The 18,916-nt window shown below is 39.4% G+C and overlaps 1 protein-coding gene across 25 annotated transcripts in view; it reads left to right on the top strand.

Moving 5' to 3' along the window:
- Positions 1 to 18,916, top strand: part of KCNT2 (potassium sodium-activated channel subfamily T member 2) — a 372,254-nt gene that overhangs the window by 292,195 nt on the left and 61,143 nt on the right. For all 25 annotated transcript variants that reach the window (XR_010941497.1, XM_067729796.1, XM_067729784.1 and 22 more), the window contains one exon: positions 10,198 to 10,309. Coding sequence is in view for 24 of the 25 variants with exons in the window: in XM_067729796.1 (XP_067585897.1) it covers positions 10,198 to 10,309 (112 nt within the window). In the remaining variant the exon portion in view is untranslated. The remainder of the gene's footprint in view (positions 1 to 10,197; positions 10,310 to 18,916) is intronic.

Here is an 18,916-nt window from a genome sequence, read left to right as displayed (position 1 = left end):
GAAAAGGAGGGGAGGGATAAACTATGAGATTGGGATTAACATATACACACGACCATATATAAAATAGATAACCAACAAGGACTTACTGTATAGCACAGGGAACTCTACTCAATATTTTGTAATAACCTATAAGGGAAAAGAGTCTGAAAAAGAATATATATATATATATATATATGTATGTGTAACTGAATCACTGTGCTGTACACCTGAAACTAACACAACATTGTGAATCAACTATACTTCTATTTTTAAAAATATGGTAATATTTAAAATAAACTTTAAAAAATCTATGAAACTTTTTTATGGAGTAATTCATCAGCTGTTAATCTAGGCATGCTAAACTAGGCTAGTCTTACATAATAAAAGAGTCAGTCAGATACAAGTGGGTCCCTATGGTATATGGAATACCATTTATGTAGATAAATGACCCAAATCGTACAGACTTGGTAGTTTCCTTTTATCGGTGCAGTCAGTCAGATATCACCCTTGAGGTCACTCTGCCACATTCCTTGAAGGTTTCATTTCTTGATTCACTGTGACTCTTGCCAACCCTGCTTCTACCATAATTCTTGATGTTTTCAAAAATCCTACCCAGATGGTCCTTTCGATGTCTGACCGTAGCCACCTATTCTCGTGGTCATTAGAATACCAATAGTTCCTCCCCGCCATATTCTGAATTTCATTCAACTCTCTGAGCACCACTACTTATTTTCTACCTCATTGCTTCCCATATCCCCCACTCCGAACAGTCGTTTTCTGCTGGAATCTACTGTCCACTGATTCTACTGTCCTTAGTCACCTGAGGGCTCTCTTCCCTCTTTACCTGGATTAAACTCCAAGATCAGTCATGAGAAACAGTCCTGTGCTGAAACCCTAAACAGCCAATTACTGATTATCTACTATGGGCTAACACAGATCTCAACTCTGTTTCCTTTTTCTGTCTTCCTCCTACTCCCAGTTTTCTGTCCTTTCAGATTTTCTACCCACCAGCTTGCATGAAATTTCCTAGAGGCAGATGACAGCACTCCAGAGAGAGGATCCAGTTACTCTTATAAGTAAGCGTCAGGCACCCAGAAGTCCAGTCACAGTGGGTGGATAGCAGACTATTTATTCAGGAGAAAAGCCTAGGGCCCCATCTCCAAGGCAACTAGATTCTTACACATCGAGTATGCAAGAGTAAATAGTGTTAAACATGATTAAAGAACACAACTTAGGTAATACAAACAAACTTTAACACTTCATGAAGTGGACAGTCTGCATTCCCAAGGGTACAGAGAACTCCAAACTGGGGTGAGAGGCAGAAAGTTTTTATAGCTTAAAGAATAAGAAACAAGGAAGAGAAAAAAAATAGGAAATGAATAAGGAACAAGGATATAAGTACAGAGCCCAGAGTTGGCTTGGCATTTGGGGATTGGCTGACTTGACTATAATCTATATCTGGTCAAGTGGGACATTTACAGGAACAGGAAGGTTTAGGTTTTGGTTTGCTGATGTGGCACCCAGGGCAGGAGCCACTCCATCTTGGGCCTAGAAATTATTTCAACAATAGTAGGTCTAAAAGATCTCAGCCAATCCTTGCATCTTTATGACCATCATTCATTCCTCAAACGAGAGCCAATTTCTTACTGGCTAACTAGTAAGGCTGGGGTGTTGATAGAAGTCTGGCTAACAGAAGTCATTTCAATTCTGGTATGTGTACTCTTATTACAAAAACAAACTGTGCCACCCCGGGTGGTGAAATAGAATGCTTAGCTGCACCTGGAGTTTCTCTTAAACCAAACCTTGAACCTATCACACTGTTTATGCTGAAGCATTTTAACGTAAAGTGAGAACTATCTTAAGAGTCATGCAGCTGGTATTGATGGAGTTTAGGATTTAAATCAGAAGTGTCCCAAAGTCTAACATTAAGTTCATTTTAATCTATGCAGCCTGAATGTGCCCACACTGTTGCATCATCCTGCCAAGCAAGGTTGCTAAAAGGACTAAGTGAGATGATTTCTGAGAAGCACTCAGCAGCGCCAGGCACATAATAGGCAGATAATAATTGGCAGTGTCCTCAAGTTGCAGTTTCTAAAATATCGTGGTCATGAAAGTGTGTAAGCAGACATTATGGTTACTTTACTAGTTAGAAAATTGGGGCAAGAATTTAGATGCAATATTTTCTTTGGCTTATTTATTTCTAGGAGACAATCAAATCTTGTGATCTCCATAGTATCTGGATGGTACTAGGCAAATAAAGAGTACTGTATACTGTTACTTTATATGGGGTGATGCTACATTTTATGCTAGCATTTCTGACTGTTTAGCTGTTTGGGCCATGCCATTTTAACTTGATTATTTTGACATTCTGTTTGGACGTGGGGTTTTTTGACTTTTACATTTTTTGCTTCTAAAACTGTGAAGGAATGTGTTAGAAAAGTCTTCAATCTGTGCTTATATTAGAGCTCAGGAGACAAGAATGAGATGGAATTCAAGTATGAAATGAAAGTAAGAGTGCTCTAGTTCACAACCTATTGATGTAACTGGTATGACCAGTCTGAAATAAGGTTAAATTTGTTATTCAGAAGCTCAGATTGATCGTTTGAGCCCCTACCTGCCCAGCTTACTAGGACTCACAGCTTTACTCAACAGGGCTCTCTTCTCCCCGGATTGTTCAAGGACCTTAAAAGTTAGTCCCCAAAGACCAAAGGCAAACAGAAGCTCCTTAATTCACTGGCAGTGTTTATGTGCATGGGAGGTGGAAAGGGGAGGAGAAGTTAGGGGAGCCTTGGGGGCATGAGGAGAATTCTTTTCCGTCTGCAATTGCATCTGTGACATAGTTTTGTGATTGAAAGCTGGAAAACACAGTTTAATGTGTCTTCATCCACCTTGTGTGGCAATTACCTGTTTGCTGGTTTGGCCCCAGAGAACTACCCAGGAAGTGATTCATCTTTAACATCCAAAGCCTAGAGCATGGTGTCCAGAGTTTTAATGCTCATTTAGTGAGCACTCTGAAGTGTGTGCTAGGATGGCTGGACCAAGAGGAACCTCCAGCCGTGCTTTGTGCCAGCATGAGCTGCCTCTCCAGAAGGACCTAAGTGGGTCCTTACCCAGATGTGTTCTTTCTCGCAAGGTGAGTTTTCCTTTATGGGTTCTTAGTGGCCCCATAAAGCAGCAAACTTCCTCTGGGATGACCTCTAGCCCAGAGGTTCCAGACCCCCTGAGGAAGGGAATGCCTCCACTACTTTGCTCAGAAGAGACTGTGAATCCTTTGCAGCTGGCCCACCACCTCCCCCAGAGAGCATTTCAGAGCACAGAAGACATTGGCAGATAAGGTCTTTGTCAGGTTAGAGCCTGTTAAACTTTCTCTCCTACCTGTCTAAGCACCTTTCCTTACATTTCTAAGAGAAACACTCAAGTGAGTCTCCCTAGCACAAAGATCCCCTGTCTGATTTCCAAATTAAAAGAAAAGCAGGGGGCTTCCCTGGTGGCGCAGTGGTTGAGAGTCCACCTGCCGATGCAGGGGACACGGGTTCGTGCCCCGGTCCGGGAAGATCCCACATGCCGCGGAGCCGCTGGGCCCGTGAGCCATGGCCGCTGAGCCTGCACGTCCGGAGCCTGTGCTCCGCAACGGGAGAGGCCACAACAGTGAGAGGCCCGCGTACCGAAAAAAAAAAAAAAAATAATAAAATAAAATAAGAAAAGCAGATCCTCACTTTCAAATTTAAGTTTCTCTTGCTAAAGTTTTACCTAACAAGGCGCTCGATACATTCGGAAAATATTGAACGTTTTCACATTTTTATGAACGAGTATTAGTATCTAAATTAAATTTAAATAAGCACATCAAAATGTGCCTTGAATGAAAAGCAACCACTTCAAATGCCCAAGACATTTTGGGGTAGGAAGTTTTGCTGTACTATCCAAGGAAAGTATTAAGCAAGTCATTTAAGGACTTAGCTAGAGGATTATAAATTTGGCAACTACTGAAAGAAAATAGAAGAATATATGTGATCTAGTCCAGTGGGTGAAGGAATGCCTCTCCCTGAGGAACTGGTCTTTTACTAAAAAGATAAAGGCAGTAAGTGGGCTTAAAAGATGAACAGAGCATTCCACAGGGGGGCAGCAAATACCAAGGCGCTAGGTACTAAACATCCAAGGACTTGGAGCAGAGCCAGAGGAAGGTACGCCAAAGGCTGAGATGGAAACCAGAAGCCAGACTATTCATGGCTTTGAAGAACACTTTAGTAAGTTGCCCTTTATTTTAAGAATAACAGGAAATCATTGAAAGATAGGAAAGTTTAAAATATTTTAGCTACAGTGTGAAGAATGGTTTGGGGAAAAGTGAGAGTGGGTGAAAACCGACCAGTTAGAAGACTTTTGAATTGCAAGGACTATAAGAGCATAAATGTCAAGTTAAAAATAAAAAAGGAATATCATCTCTAGCTTGGCAAAATAGTCATAGTCTTACTGAAGAAATAACACACATAGGCACTTGGGAAATGATGTAATTCAAAACATTGGTACCGAATACATATCAATGCAAGAGTGATTTTTTTATACAGTGCAAAAATTTTAATATTTTGTTCGGTTTACATGGATTAAAATTTTAAATGCAGGAGATATCTGATATTTATTATACTGTCATTTATTACTACTACCCCAGACTCAGATCTAAAGTGTTTTAAAAACATTTGTGAAAAAATATATTCATGTTTGTTTTAGTGCCAATATTCAATCATAGTCTAAAACTGGGGGCTCATGCATCTAAGTGTGTTTCTATACCTTTCATAATAATAGACACGCTTTGTTATTCAGAAACATCATTCCCAGCCACCACTGATCAAAATTTATAGTGTAACACACTAGCTCACTAAGTAATATTTTTATTAAAATATTGTAAATAATTTTCAGATTTGTATGTTCTGATGTTTGTTTGTTTTGCTTTAATATATACAGGCAGCTAGTCTCAGAGTTCTCCCAGTCTCTGAAATGAAGTATATGGTATGGTTTTCATCTTTGTGTTGGTTAACGTACCTGGGCATGTCAAAATTATTTATTAAATGAATTAATTCAAGCAGATGACAATTCCATAGATATTTTACACAATTATACTTAGGTCACCGAGTAAATTGGCCCATCAAAATGTGTCTTGAAGAAAAAACAACCATTTCAACTGCCAAAGACATTTTGGGATAGCAAGTTTTACTCCAGTGTACAAGGAAAGTATTAAGTCATTTAAAACTTAAACTAGAGAAGTAATTGTAGAACAATTTAAAATAGAACAAACTACATTATTTTCAATTACTATATTGCTTTATGATGCTCCTAGTACCTAGGGAAAAGAGACTTATGAGGTCATTTAATTCTAAAATGTTATATATTCAAAATGTATTTAGGTCATATTAAGGCTCAGAAATGGATGTACAGTATTAGTATTTTAAAGATATATAATTAAATCTATTAGACAACCAAATTTGCAAATATAAAGTATTATAACTGAATACAAGTAATATTTTATAGATACGAAGGGCACTACAATAAAATGTTTCATTATTTAAGTATTATTTAGTTCTAGATTTTCACTAGGTGGCAGACTTAGTGCAGTTTCTCAGTTTAACATAAATGGTGTAGGTTCAATTATATAGAACAGAAATGGCACATCACATAAATTTTGTTGTCCTATCTAATTTCAACTCTAGAAGTCACGTAAATACAATGACTAGATCACTCAGTCATTTTATTACTGACTCTTACTAAGACCTCAAATACATCTGGCTACATATATATATATATTTCTGTTTGATGTAATGTGTTAGAAAAGGATTATAAACAAAAGATTTCAAGTGGTCACAAATTTGTCTAAAGTTAGAAAAATAATATATGTGAAAGATAAAAGCCATATTTCTCAAAGAAAATAAAAATTTCCAAAAGTTGAGATACATTTTTCATTTGTTTACTCTGCTTCCTCAGAAATTCCTTCTCTGGCCATATATCTCAGTACCTTCCAAGATGTTCCTCACAAGCTATCCATTCACTAGCATCTTAAAGCTATTTAATTTTGAACCACAGATTTCAGTCATCCACATTTATCATCCTTAGAAAAATATGTACAACCTTATAATTTATGAATTTCTTGCAGTTTCCTCTATTAGATCATAAGAGTCTAATATAAAGGCAGGAATTTCATGTTCCACTTCTTTTTTATCTCCTGGAGACCAGAGCTCTCCAACAGCAAACACTTGATATTTATTTGCTAAATTAGATACTAAATATTGTCCTCAGTAAATTGAAACAACTATAATGAAGTTATGATCTAACAGCTCCTATTTCCGGATAGATACAGAAGTAGAGATTACAAAAGTTTAAAATAGAGTTGACTTGTAATATCTGAAACTCCAACATGTTACTAGATATTCTTAATAACTTACTATTTTATTTGGGTCATTTGAGTTTCCTTTCCTACCTACCTATTTATTAAAATAGGGAGGGGGGCAGGTTCGTGTTCTAGACCCTGACTGTTTGTGTGTGACCCAGGCTCTGCTACCTACTAGAATGTTACCTTGAACGTTTTATTTGGTTTTTCTGGGCCTCAGTTTCTTCGACTGTAAACTAATAACTGTAAGTAAATCATAGAGTAGTTTTTGGAATTTGAAGAAATGGTAAGTGACTCTCTCGATTTCCTAAACAAGTTGGTAACTATCGAGACCCAAAGAAGTCAGGCAGTTGGGGATCCCATGCTAGGCAGAACTGTGTAGCGTTGGTACACTGGCAGTAGTGGAGAACCCTGATCAGGAGCCCTGCTAGACAACCACTGGGCCTGCCCTGTAGGGCTGCGCTCACTTCATGGCCTGGCTCAGACCAGCACACACCCAGAGATACTGAAAAGGCAGAGTCAGGAGTGAGCCATATGTCCCCAGCTCCTCCCAGGGAACAGGGGGTGCAGATGGAAGCCCAAAAGAAGGAGGTCCTTAACCTGATGTTCTGAAGATTACATGAATCAATACATGGAAAGCTCTAAGAATAATGCTCTGTAAATTTTAGATATTATCGGGTTTTGGACCTTTCTTTAACCTTCCAAAAGATTTAAAAAAAAAAAAAGTGAAAAGACAAAGAGAAAAACCTCAGGTCAGTTAATTTTCCTTTGTAGAAGCTCAGATCATGAATATGGCATTTATTCTCTAAATGAGACTACATGCTTTATCTTCATTCGTCCATGTTGCTCTTATTTATTCATTTTAGTTTCTGTTTTGACAGCCAATTGACACACCATATCATGGTAAATATCTTTAGAGACATCGTTCTTTTAAGATATTTCTTTTTTTTTTTTTTTTTTTTTTGTGGTATGCGGGCTTTTCACTGTTGTGGCCTCTCCCGCTGCGGAGCACAGGCTCTGGACGCGCAGGCTCAGCAGCCATGGCTTACGGACCCAGCCGCTCAGCGGCATGTGGGATCTTCCTGGACTGGGGCACGAACCCGTGTCCCCTGCATCGGCAGGCGGACTCTCAACCACTGTGCCACCAGGGAAGCCCTGAGATATTTCTTAAGTGAATACTTGTGAAACTTCCAGATGGTACGAGATTTGTCATTTCTTAGGCTTACCAGATGGAGTTGCACCAGCCCAAAAGTCAATTGATATTTTTTTCTATCAGGCCACTCTTCTAATTTTTCAAAAGTTTCTGAGAAAATGAACTTTTAATCAAATGTGCTACCATTGGGGACTTTTGAGTGAGAATAGAGCTTCTAAAAGAAAGTCCTGAGGAATACAGATTATATGGTGTTTCTCCATAAACTAATCTAGTTAAATCACACCCCTTCTTCACCAAGATTTAATCCACTAAACCAAAAATACACAAATCAGAACTGCGAGATGTGTTTATTGTAACAAAGAATTATCAATTAGAGGAATATAATGTGAACTACTAGGACACTAGGAGGGAAACTTTGCCTTCCTGGCTGCTGTGCTTTAGTAGGAGGGCTGAGGTGTGGATGAAACCAACCAGAGTTTAGTGCAAAATGCAATGTAATAAGCAGTATTACAAATAAACCAAATACCAGGAGCCACTGTGGATTCTGACTTTAAGCAATGGTACAGCTTCATCTCAATGAGATTTGATAAGAGCTTTAAATAATTGTTGAGATTCCAAATATAGGGGTGGAGGAGGAAAGTAAGGAAGGAGGAAACTACATTTCAAGCAGAAATAGCAACAGGAGAAAAAAGAAAAAAGTTAAGAAAATAGTAATACCGCCACAACTAAGGAACAGGACCTGTTATGTATCAGACACTGTGCTAAGTCTTTCACAAACTGTATCTCTAAGTTTCATACCACCTCTCCTGTACAGGATCTGAGGTTTAGTGTTTCCTCAATCAACTCAAGGTAACAGAACTATTGTAAACCGTGATGAACTGCACGAATAAAATTATACTTTGCGGTACGCGGGCCTCTCACTGTTGTGGCCTCTCCTGTTGCGGAGCACAGGCTCCGGACGCGCAGGCTCAGCGGCCATGGCTCACGGGCCCAGCCGCTCCGCAGCATGTGGGATCTTCCCGGACCGGGGCACGAACCCGTGTCCCCTGCATCGGCAGGCGGACTCTCAACCACTGCGCCACCAGGAAAGCCCAATAAAATTATACTTTTAACATTAAAAGTCAACAAAAGAAATTATGTTCTGATTGTTCTTTTGCTGATATTATTTCAATCCAACTTATTACAAGTTACCTGTTGTACTTAAAGTACAATAATATTTGCTCTCAAAATGGAGATGAGGCCGTGTGGCTATATTTATTCCTCCGAAGAGTGGATCTCATGAAACACCTGATGATACCGTAGTTTGCAAAGGCTTTGATTAGGTAAGTCTCGATACCGGTCCAGCAATGTAATCAAGAGGGCACATGTAGTTTTCACAGATAACTCTGAAATATAGCATTTTTAAGCATTTTTTAGGTCTTAACTGATAGGGTGACTAAGCCCCCTGGAAATTGACCTGAGGGCCCCTCAGGGAAGGCCCAGCAAGCCTGCAGGCAGACCCTCACTCCCTGGGAGGAGGGAGAGGGTCTAGCAAACCATCCATCAACTTTAGGGAGTTAGAGCCGAGGAAAGGGGTAATCGCATCCGTCATTCTGGAGTTCAGAGTCAGGGCTCCCAGCTTCCTCTCTAAGACACCAAGCCAAGCGCTCAGGCAGATGGAGTAACAGTGCCCTCACTCCTGGACCCCGCAGATAATGCGAGTCAGCTGGAGATGCTGATTTGTTTCTGAGCCACGAGTCAGATGTTTCTGGCCAGCATATTTCAGTCAGTTCTAGTGCCTGAGTTCAAGGCATGGGTTCAGCTACTGGTAGGAATTTGAAGTGGCCATAACTGGGTTTGAAGACATATTGTATGGAGAGCAAAGCTGATTATCCCATGATGTGGCCGCCACAGCGAATCTCAAAATATTTGAGCCAGGACAGCTACCAGTGATCACGGACATCAGATCATCAGATCAGAGATCAGATCATCAAGCACAGCGACAATAAGAAGGTGTTTGCTGTGGTTTTATTTTGCCCGGTTTTTTGGGGGGGGGAGAAATCATGCATGTGCATGGGTATGTGTGCACTTGCACACGTGTGTGTTTTTGAGGGAGAGGAGGTAAATGGAAAGAACGCTAATGCAAAACTCTGGGCAAGTGGGCAGTCTCAGGATCCTTCTAGAACAATGCCATCAATTGAGCCATGGCCTCAATTCATTACAATGAGTTGTTATTTCAGTTAAAATAGCTGCTCTTCTCAGAAGTTCATTGTAGCAGGATTTGGCATTTAAAGGCACATACTATGAGGACAGGGAACCATAGAAGATCAAAGAACTCAATTATGAACAATAAGCTCATCATAGGAAAATTTTGCCAATCCGGATATTCATCTTACAAATTTCTATTTCAATATTATCCATGAGATAACTTCTTCCATCAGCTTTATGAATGTGTGGCGAGAAAATGCCTAATAAAAGCCAAATTACTGAATTTATTTTTCTTATGGTGCTAAAATGTTGGTTAAAATATTCTTTGGGAAAGAGGGTTTCATTTTTCTTGCACTGCACAGAACAGGTGATGTGGCATGGCCTGCTCTTATAATGGCATGTAGTTTTATGCCTACAGCTAGGTATTACTCACTCATAAATATGTTGTTCTAAAAAATACCATATTGGATTGTTAGCGTAATGCAAATGTTTCTTTGAAATGCAGGTTGTTTTCCAGTCTCAGTATTATCACAGAGCTCACCCACCCAGCCAACATGAGATTCATGCAATTCAGAGCCAAAGACTGTTACTCCCTTGCTCTTTCCAAGCTCGAAAAGGTAAGAATTCACATCATGAAGTAAGTTGCATTTAACCTTTTGGGTTGAAAGACGAACTCTAAAATTTCTACATGTAGAGAGAAATGCCATGAAATAGTAAAAATAAAAATGCTGTTTTGAATTCCTATATGGGGGCTAAAATCTTAATTTATAATTTTTTAAAAGTATGGATTGATGGATCTGAACCATTTATATCACAAGTGAACATGATGGAGGTATCTCGTTCCATCATCGGTAATCATAAATTGAAAGCATGATATATGAAAGAGTTAAACTCAACAGGAGTATATATACTCACTTATAATGTCCATTATTGATAATATCACGAGTACTATGTCAAGACATCTACATTTACATAGGAATTTGCAGTTTTCATAAATCCTTAAAGTCCTAGAAAACTTGTAGGCTTTGTTGAAAGTCAGTTCCCAAAGGAGATCATATGAGACACAAGCTCACAATCTGAGACAAAGCCAAGTTTATTGCTTATGTAAGGGAGGCTGTCACCTCAAGAGAGCTTTTTTTTTTTTGGTTTATAAATATTTATTAAAATTGAAAGTTGTTTGCTCTTCTATCCCATGAGCATCCATCCACCTGCCTGTCACCTGTTAAGATGCATGACTGCTGTCATAAATGCCTTTGGAATCTTCAGGATAACAGAACATCTGCCTTTGCTTAAAACTCCTTGTTCCTTGCCTTCCTAGCCAACACCGCTCTTCACAACTTTATATAAAAGTCTTCAAAATTTGTACACCAAGTGAGCCATCCATGAATAAAAACATATACCTGGGATCCAAAAAAAGTTGGCCTGGACATGTCAAAGACTCAAGTCCACCTAAGAAATAAGAGTGGTTTTATAATAGCCAAAGATGAATTTTCTCCCCACAAATCTAAAACATGCCTGCAATCAGATAGAGCTAATTAAGACTCAAGAGAGCTTTGTCAATGTCTTGGAGTGGGGAAAGGAAGGTCAAAGTTTATCAAGAGTTGGGAATTGTATTTAATGAGGCTCTTTTCATGTGGGGACTTACTAGGATTAGGAAGAGATGAGAATAACGCTAAGGAAGACAGTGGCATTATTGCAAAGTCATGTTATGGGCACAGAAAGGTGTGGTTTTCTTCTCAGTATCCAGGCTGAGTGTGGGGATAAATGGATTTTGCATTCCAGGTGTACTTGGTACTAGTGTACTGGGAGAGTTCGATGTAAGAGAAAAAAATAAGATCCAATCTTATACGTGAGAAAATGTGTTAAATCTATGCCATCTTTATTGTTTGTAATAATATTTATAAAATAGAGATAAGAATGGCTTACATTTTTTTTTTGGTTAGTTTTTTTCTTTCACTTCATTTTATTTTGATTACCTGTTACTTCGGGCACTGTCCTGATTCCTGGGTGACGTACTGTTGAGTGAGGTCACTTCTTGTCTGTGAGGTACTCTTGTCTGTTGGTTTCCATCTTCAATGCTGGTCACATACATTGTGTTGGTAGAGCCTTGCCACTGCCCCTTTATAGGCATAGTTACCTTGTTGCTAGGCACTGCTTCCAGATGAGGAAACAGAGTTTAAGACAGATTAAATAACTGTTGTGCCCAACACACAGTGAGGCCAAATACACTGAAAGGTCAGAGTTTGGAGCAGAGAAAGGTTTATTGAAGGGCCAAGCAAGGAGAACGGGGCAACAGGTGCTCTAAAGACCTGAACTCTCTGATGGTTTCTGGGGAAGACATTTTATAGGCAAAATTTGGGGAGGGGGCTGCAGGGTGTGTTACCCTCCTCTGATTGGTTGGAGGTGGTATTCCAGGAATCTCAATCATCAACCTGATTGGTTGGAGGTGGTATTCCAGGAATCTCAATCATCAGCCTTCTCGTTCCAACCGGTCTGGGTCCACGAGTTTATGCTCTGTCTGACGTTACCATCCTCCACCAGGGTGGGAGCCTTAGTTCCCACAGAACTCAGAGATATGTATGTAAATATTTTGTACGTCCCCCAAGGAGGAACCATGACCAGGCCCCATTGCTGTACTATCCTTTTCTTTTCTTTCCTTGCCTTTTTTCTTTTCTTTTCCTTTCTTTATTGAAGTATACTTGATATACAATACAGTGATTCACAATTTTTAAAGGTTATACAAACTAGTGAATATAACAAAAAAAGCAGCAGACTCACAGATATAGAGAACAAGCTAGTGGTTGCCAGTGGGGAGAGGGAAGGAGGGAGGGGCTATATAGGGGTAGGAGATTAAGAGAAACTGTAGGTATAAAATAAGCTATAAGGATATATTGGATAACAGGGGGAATATAGCCAGTATTTTATAATAGCTATAAATGGAGCACAATTGCTTCTTTCTGCATTCCCTCACTCCCCTAATTACTAAGTGAATCTGCCCTTTGGAACTCAGGGAAGGTCTAGGAGACTGAAAAACAAAAGGCAGTATCCTGCTCAGTTTCATTCAGTGAGTGCAGTAAGAGAAACTTAAAACCATTCATGTTTAGAAAGCATCCCTTATGTCAAACTGCTTTAACAGCATGGAAACGGTGGGAATCACAGCTGAATGGCTCAGAATCCAAAGGCAAACCCACGGATGGGAATCCAGTGGAACCCATGCTGGCCTGGTGTAGTACAGTCTCCTCCATGACAAGTGAGGGAGGCTCAGCCCATGATGAAGAAAACAGGCTCTACTACTTTGTAGGATTGGAACCTGGATAAATCTATGACACGTTTGTAGCCTTGGGATTTGTCTCTGGAAAATAGTGGTAATAGCCAAATGATAGGGTCATTGCCAAGATCACACCACACAATCTAGTCACAATATTTAGCCCAGTTTTGGCATATAATCAGTACTCAAATAAATAGCCCTAAACTCATAATTATAAATTACTCTTGTCGACATCATCACTAATAAATATTCTATTGTGTGTATTCAGTTTTATTCCAGATCAGTTGATGTAGTAAGGTCATAATTGTGGAAGATATTTTCATATTGGTAAATGTGTGTGTCTATATTATTGTGTATCTACTGCATGAGGGAAAAAGAAGAACAAAATGAGATTTTGATCTCCTTTGGGGAATTAATTAAAAATAAAATCTTCATCCAACCTAGAAGTCCTCTTCAGAAATGTAGAAAAGTTTTGTTTGAATAAGCATTAAACCAGACTGTGATATGCATCTCAGCAATCCACTAAAGACATTGCGAAGACAGAAAGACATCTTATCCTTTTATATAGCCAGGCAGATACAGTCATTTACATACATGATAACTGTCTTGATCCCAAGGAAAAATAAAATGTCTTCTAACTTTGCAGCAAGCAAAAAGTTACAACTTGGAGCCAGGCACCTAGGCTAAGCTCCCAAAGAGAGAGACAGGATACATTACATTCACATTTCAAAAAGATAGTTCCAAGGCCCCCACCCCCGCGAGAAAGGCATTCCCGGGATACAAAGCTAGCTAGAAGTTATTCAGACTTTGTATCCATCTCAAAGAGACATGGAAAGGATTTACAATTCCAAGTTATTTTTAAGGAAACTCTCTAGGAAAAAGAAGTGGGAGAGGGGAGTTTTCTTTCTTTTTTGGCATCAGGGAAATTCATTTTTTTTAGATTTATATTTACCCTTGCATCTTCTAGATATTTCCCAAGAAGAATACAAAAAAATCAATACATTACCTAATTATTAGGAACAGAGGAGTTAGGGGAAGTGGAATTGAAACCAATGGTTTGAATGCTATAAAACCATGGAAAATCCTTTTTTAATTCACTTATTATCATTTTTATCCATTGAAATAGGATTGTCACATAGAAATGTTTTAGACTGTTGTGCTATTGTGGGTTGAATTATGTCCCTCCCCCCACCAAAAATGATGTGTTGGTGTCCTAACCTCCACTACTTCAGAAGGTGGCATTATTTGAAGATAGGGTTTTTACAGAGATAAGCAAGTTATAGAAGGCCATTGGGGTGGACCCTAATCCAAAAAGACTGGCATCCTTATAAAAAGGGTAAAGTTGGACACAGAGACAGACACATTTAAAGGGAAGACAGCCATCCACAAGCGAAGGAGAGAGGCCTGGAAGAGACCCTTCACTTACCGTCCTCAGAAGGAGCCAAAAAGTGCCAACACCTTGATTTCAGACTTTGAGCATGCAGAACTGAGAGGCAATAAATTTCTGTTGTTTAAGCCACTCAGTTTATGATACTTGCTTATGGCAGCCCTGGCAATCTCACACACATGCCATCAGTGATAATGGTAACTGTTCATTTCTAATCAGTGCTTCTTATCACTTATACGTATACAGTTAGTTTACTGTTTAAAGTAATTATCTTCCTATATTTGTATTCTAAGCACAGGGAGGTAGTTTTAGTATTAGGAAACTGATCTTTGTTTCCAATATTCAAATACATTCCCAATAATGTTTTCTAGAGTTACTGTTGGCTGAGGAAGTGGTGGATTTTTATTCTTCTGAACGCAATTATGAATATCGTTTTATTCTACCTATAATTAGATGCACCTGCACCTTCACGGATGGGGCCTTCACCTTTAGAAACACAATCAAGGTTTTGAATTTAAAACAGACACCAACTTGGCTGCTTAAGACACTTTTTTTTGTCATGAAGTGGTTGTCATTCAAATTGAAGAAGTGATAGGATTTGCAAGAATGAGTATGGAAGGTTAGCTTGCATTCATCCTGGTAGCTGATGTGTTCTTGGTAGACCTTGCATTCTCGTAGATATGTCGTTGCCATTACTAATAGAAGGAATACTCTTCAAGGTTTCTCTGGAAGCGACAACTCACTGAAGAATATCCACAATAATAACTTCCTAATGGACCAGACCATCATGCTTTAGTTTGTATTTTTTTCATCTGATCATTCTTTCATCGTTGCTGAGTCGTTTTATTTTCTATTACATTATCTTTCTTGTCTTGGATATTGACATTACCTTACTGCTACTGTTTACTCAAAAGTAGAGTCGTCCCTCGGTATCCATGGGGGATTGGTTTCAGGACCCCTCCCTTCTCACCCCCCCCCACCCCACCAGGGACCAAAATCTGAGGATGCTCAAGTCCCTTATATAAAAGGGTGGTGTGGTGTCTGCGTATCACTTACGCACATCCTCCTGTGTACTTTCAGTCATCTCTAGATTACTTATAATACCTAATACAATGTAAGTTCTATGTAAATAGTTGCCAGTAGGTGGCAAATTCAGGTTTTGCTTTTAGGAACTTTCTGGAATTTTTTTTCTCCAGTATTTTCAGTCTGTGGTTGGTGGAATTGGCAGGTGTGGAACCTGCAGATACAGAGGACCAACTGTACTTCCCATGTTCAGTCATTGGTCATTGGGTCATTGACACTCCTCCTAAAAATCTGATGTAGTGGGCAGCTGAAACGCAGTATGAGAGCTAAGCAGAGATGGGAAATGTGATGGGTAACAAGGAACCCGAAGAGAGGAAAACAACAATAGAAAAAAAAGAGAAATTTTTTGTCTCCTCTCCCTCTAAAGATTTATTTCATTTCTCTTATTTTGACGCATTTCATAAAAATGAATTTTATTCACGCTTATGCTACAATTTGCTTCAAGACTGCTTTTTAAAAATTGCTTTTGAACCTTCTCCTGTGATGATCATAATTACACTTTAGCAATCATATGGTAATCACACATTGATGTAAGAAGCAAGGTAATGAAAAAGTGAGATGAATAATACGGTATAATAAAAAATAATAATTGGTCTCTGTCTGTAGTTCCTGACACAGCACTTCAAAAACTCTTGGAATTTCCTAAGTGATAGGAGTATCTTCTGTTATTCATACCTTTCAACCATGCCTGATTTTATGTTAACAAGCCAACTCATGGAGGGGCCTTGAAGATTGAAACTTTCAGTACCTCCTCACCTCCCTGCTTCCAGGGAGGGGAAAGGGGCTGGAGATTGGGTTTAATCATGTGGTTAATGAGTTAATTAATCATGCCTACATCATGAAACTTTGATACAACTCTGAAGAATGAGGCTTGAGAGCTTCCTGATTGGTGAACATATTGATGTACCAGGAGGGTGGTGCCCTCAGACTCCATGGAGACAGAAGCTGCTGTGCTCAGGACCCTCCCAGACTTGCCCTGTGTGCCTTTCATCTGTTGTTCATTTGCATTCTTTATATTAAGATGATAATCATTAAGTATAGCACTTTCACACATTCTGTGACCATTCTGGAAAATTATTGAAACTGAGGTTGTTATGGGAAGTCCCAGATTTGTAGCTGGATGGATAAGAAGTGCTGTTGGTTTGGAGACACCAAGGACTTGGAGATGGTGGCTGAAATGAGAGCAGTCTTGGGGGTCTGAGCCAACTCTGAGTAGTGAGCGTCAGGATTGAATTGTAGGACACCCTGTTGGTGTTAGAGAATGAGTGTCAGAATAGAAACAGTCATGCCTATAAATCATATATTGCTATGTAGTCAGTGGTAGAGCAAAATAATACACATTGGAGATATATTCTGGGAGAAATAGGCAAGAATATCATTTACTTTTTAACATATTCACCGTCTTAAAGCCAGAAGGCAAAATTTTACATATTCTCAATTTAAATTCAAGCCACTAAATATTCTCTGAGCACCTACTGTGAGCCATATGCCTTCCTCAATGCTAGAAGTTATGAAATTGAATAAAACACATAGAATTTGTAATTTGACGGGAGACAGATATATCGGAACAAACAAAAACACATTGCCGTATTCTTTTTTTTTCTGTCCAAACAACTTGGACTACTTTTTATTCATAATCTAAGTGCTATCGTGGCTGAGGGAGGGTTTGGTGCTATCTTCCGGATTCATTAGGAAAATTTCTTATCCAATTTTTAAGAAAATATTTACCTTCCCCCATATGGGTCCAGGAAGAATTTGAGAATGCTAATTAGTTTCTATTGCTTTTAAATGTAGTAAAGCACAGCCTGATCTACTCTAGAGGAGTGATGATATGTAATTTATATATGGATAACTATTTTAATGTACAAATGTATCTATTAAGAATGTGCATAGTGAAGTCCAGTGGTTAGCACTCGGCGCTTTCACTGATGGGGCCTGGGTTCAGTACCTGGCCCAGGAAGTAAGATCCTGCAAGCTGCACAGCACAGCCAAAAAAAAAAAGAAAAAGAAAAAACGAAGAGTGTGCATAGTATTATGATTTCACACAATAGTTTCAAAGTTGTCACAGGCTGAATGTTTATGCCACCCACACACACCAAAATTCACATGTTTAATCCTTCAACATCCTTTCCACATGTCTTCCAGAAGCTTCCACTTTTCCAAATTTCTCAATTCTCAGGAGCATCAGGGCCTTCACGGGAGAACAGGGTGCAGGAAGCCATTTGTGTGTATTGTTTGTAAAACACATATTTCTAACATATAAATGGCGTGGTTGAAGTCCAGTTTTGCCCGTCACTCCTAGTGTATGGCTGTTGTCTCAGTATAATTACTAGGAGCTCCTGTCAAGATGTCCTGATTTGGATGATTAACTGCATAATCACCCTATTTATAAGGCAAGGACCACTTGTATTTTAGTGTAGGAGGATAATAACATTGCTTAGAAGACCCTGCATTCCTCTCTAAGATAAGGAAGAGGGTCCCGCACACCCCAGACTCCTTCAGCATGAACTTGCCTTGGGTTGACTCAAGGGTTTTTTGGGACATGGGTCTGAGTTAGCCTTGAGTCCTCATAAACAAGGTGGACTCCCTGAGTGTCCATCAAATGCACCCCCTCTAAGCTGCCACTTAGACTGGAACAGATGTGCGTGTGCGTGTGTGTGTGTGTGTTTGTGTTTGTGTATGTGCATGTGTGCATGGGTGTAGTGGGAACCTACTCTTTCCAGTAAGAAGAAAAGTGGACATGCAGAAAGAAATGCTCTTTATTACTAGAATCGCCTCCTCTTTCTGTTTGCAATATAAAGAGAGGAGAAATGAAAGAAAGAGAAAGAGAGATTGATTTAAAGCCACCGATGGCCCAGGGTCCTCTCTCTCCTCAGTTCCCAAGCACACACTCCAGTGAGAGGCTCTGATAGGAAACCTGTTCTGGAAGAGCCAGCGCATCTCAGAGCTGCTGTGCAGAGCCCCTGTGATGGGGTACCTTCTGTAGAGACGAGTCTCTTTCTGGGGAAGGCTCTGTAAACAGGATACATAAAACCCTAGCAACTCATTGAAGGCTTTGGTATTTTAATATAAGGATTTTCTGTATTTGCATTCAAAAGGCCACTCCCTGGGCAAGCAGTTTTATGAAAGGAAAGGCACAGTTAGTTTGCCCAGGACCTGAGAATTTGGAAATAGGATTTGAGGGTTGTTGGTGAACTAGGGTAGGGACAGGGAGAAAGAGGGAGGAAAAGAGGAAAAAAAAAAGAAGACGTTATGTCAAACAGTGTAAAGAAGGTCAAGTAGGATGAATGGTGAGAAAAGCCAATCGCTGAGAAAATACGGATAGAAACCATTAATTTATGCCAATAAAATTCTTGACTTTTTTTCACCTCCCACACCGTTCTGCTAAGTCCAACAATTTTATCATCTATTCCATATGGTACTGGATGGACACAGTTTAAAAAAAACACAGTTTCTGCCAGAAACAGATCCCTTCTTCCAACAAAA

The sequence above is a fragment of the Pseudorca crassidens genome, chromosome 2 (assembly GCF_039906515.1).
Source record: "Pseudorca crassidens isolate mPseCra1 chromosome 2, mPseCra1.hap1, whole genome shotgun sequence".
Lineage (NCBI taxonomy): Eukaryota > Metazoa > Chordata > Mammalia > Artiodactyla > Delphinidae > Pseudorca > Pseudorca crassidens.
Note: the sequence above shows the minus strand (reverse complement) of the source record. Positions and strands in the feature narration are given on the sequence as shown.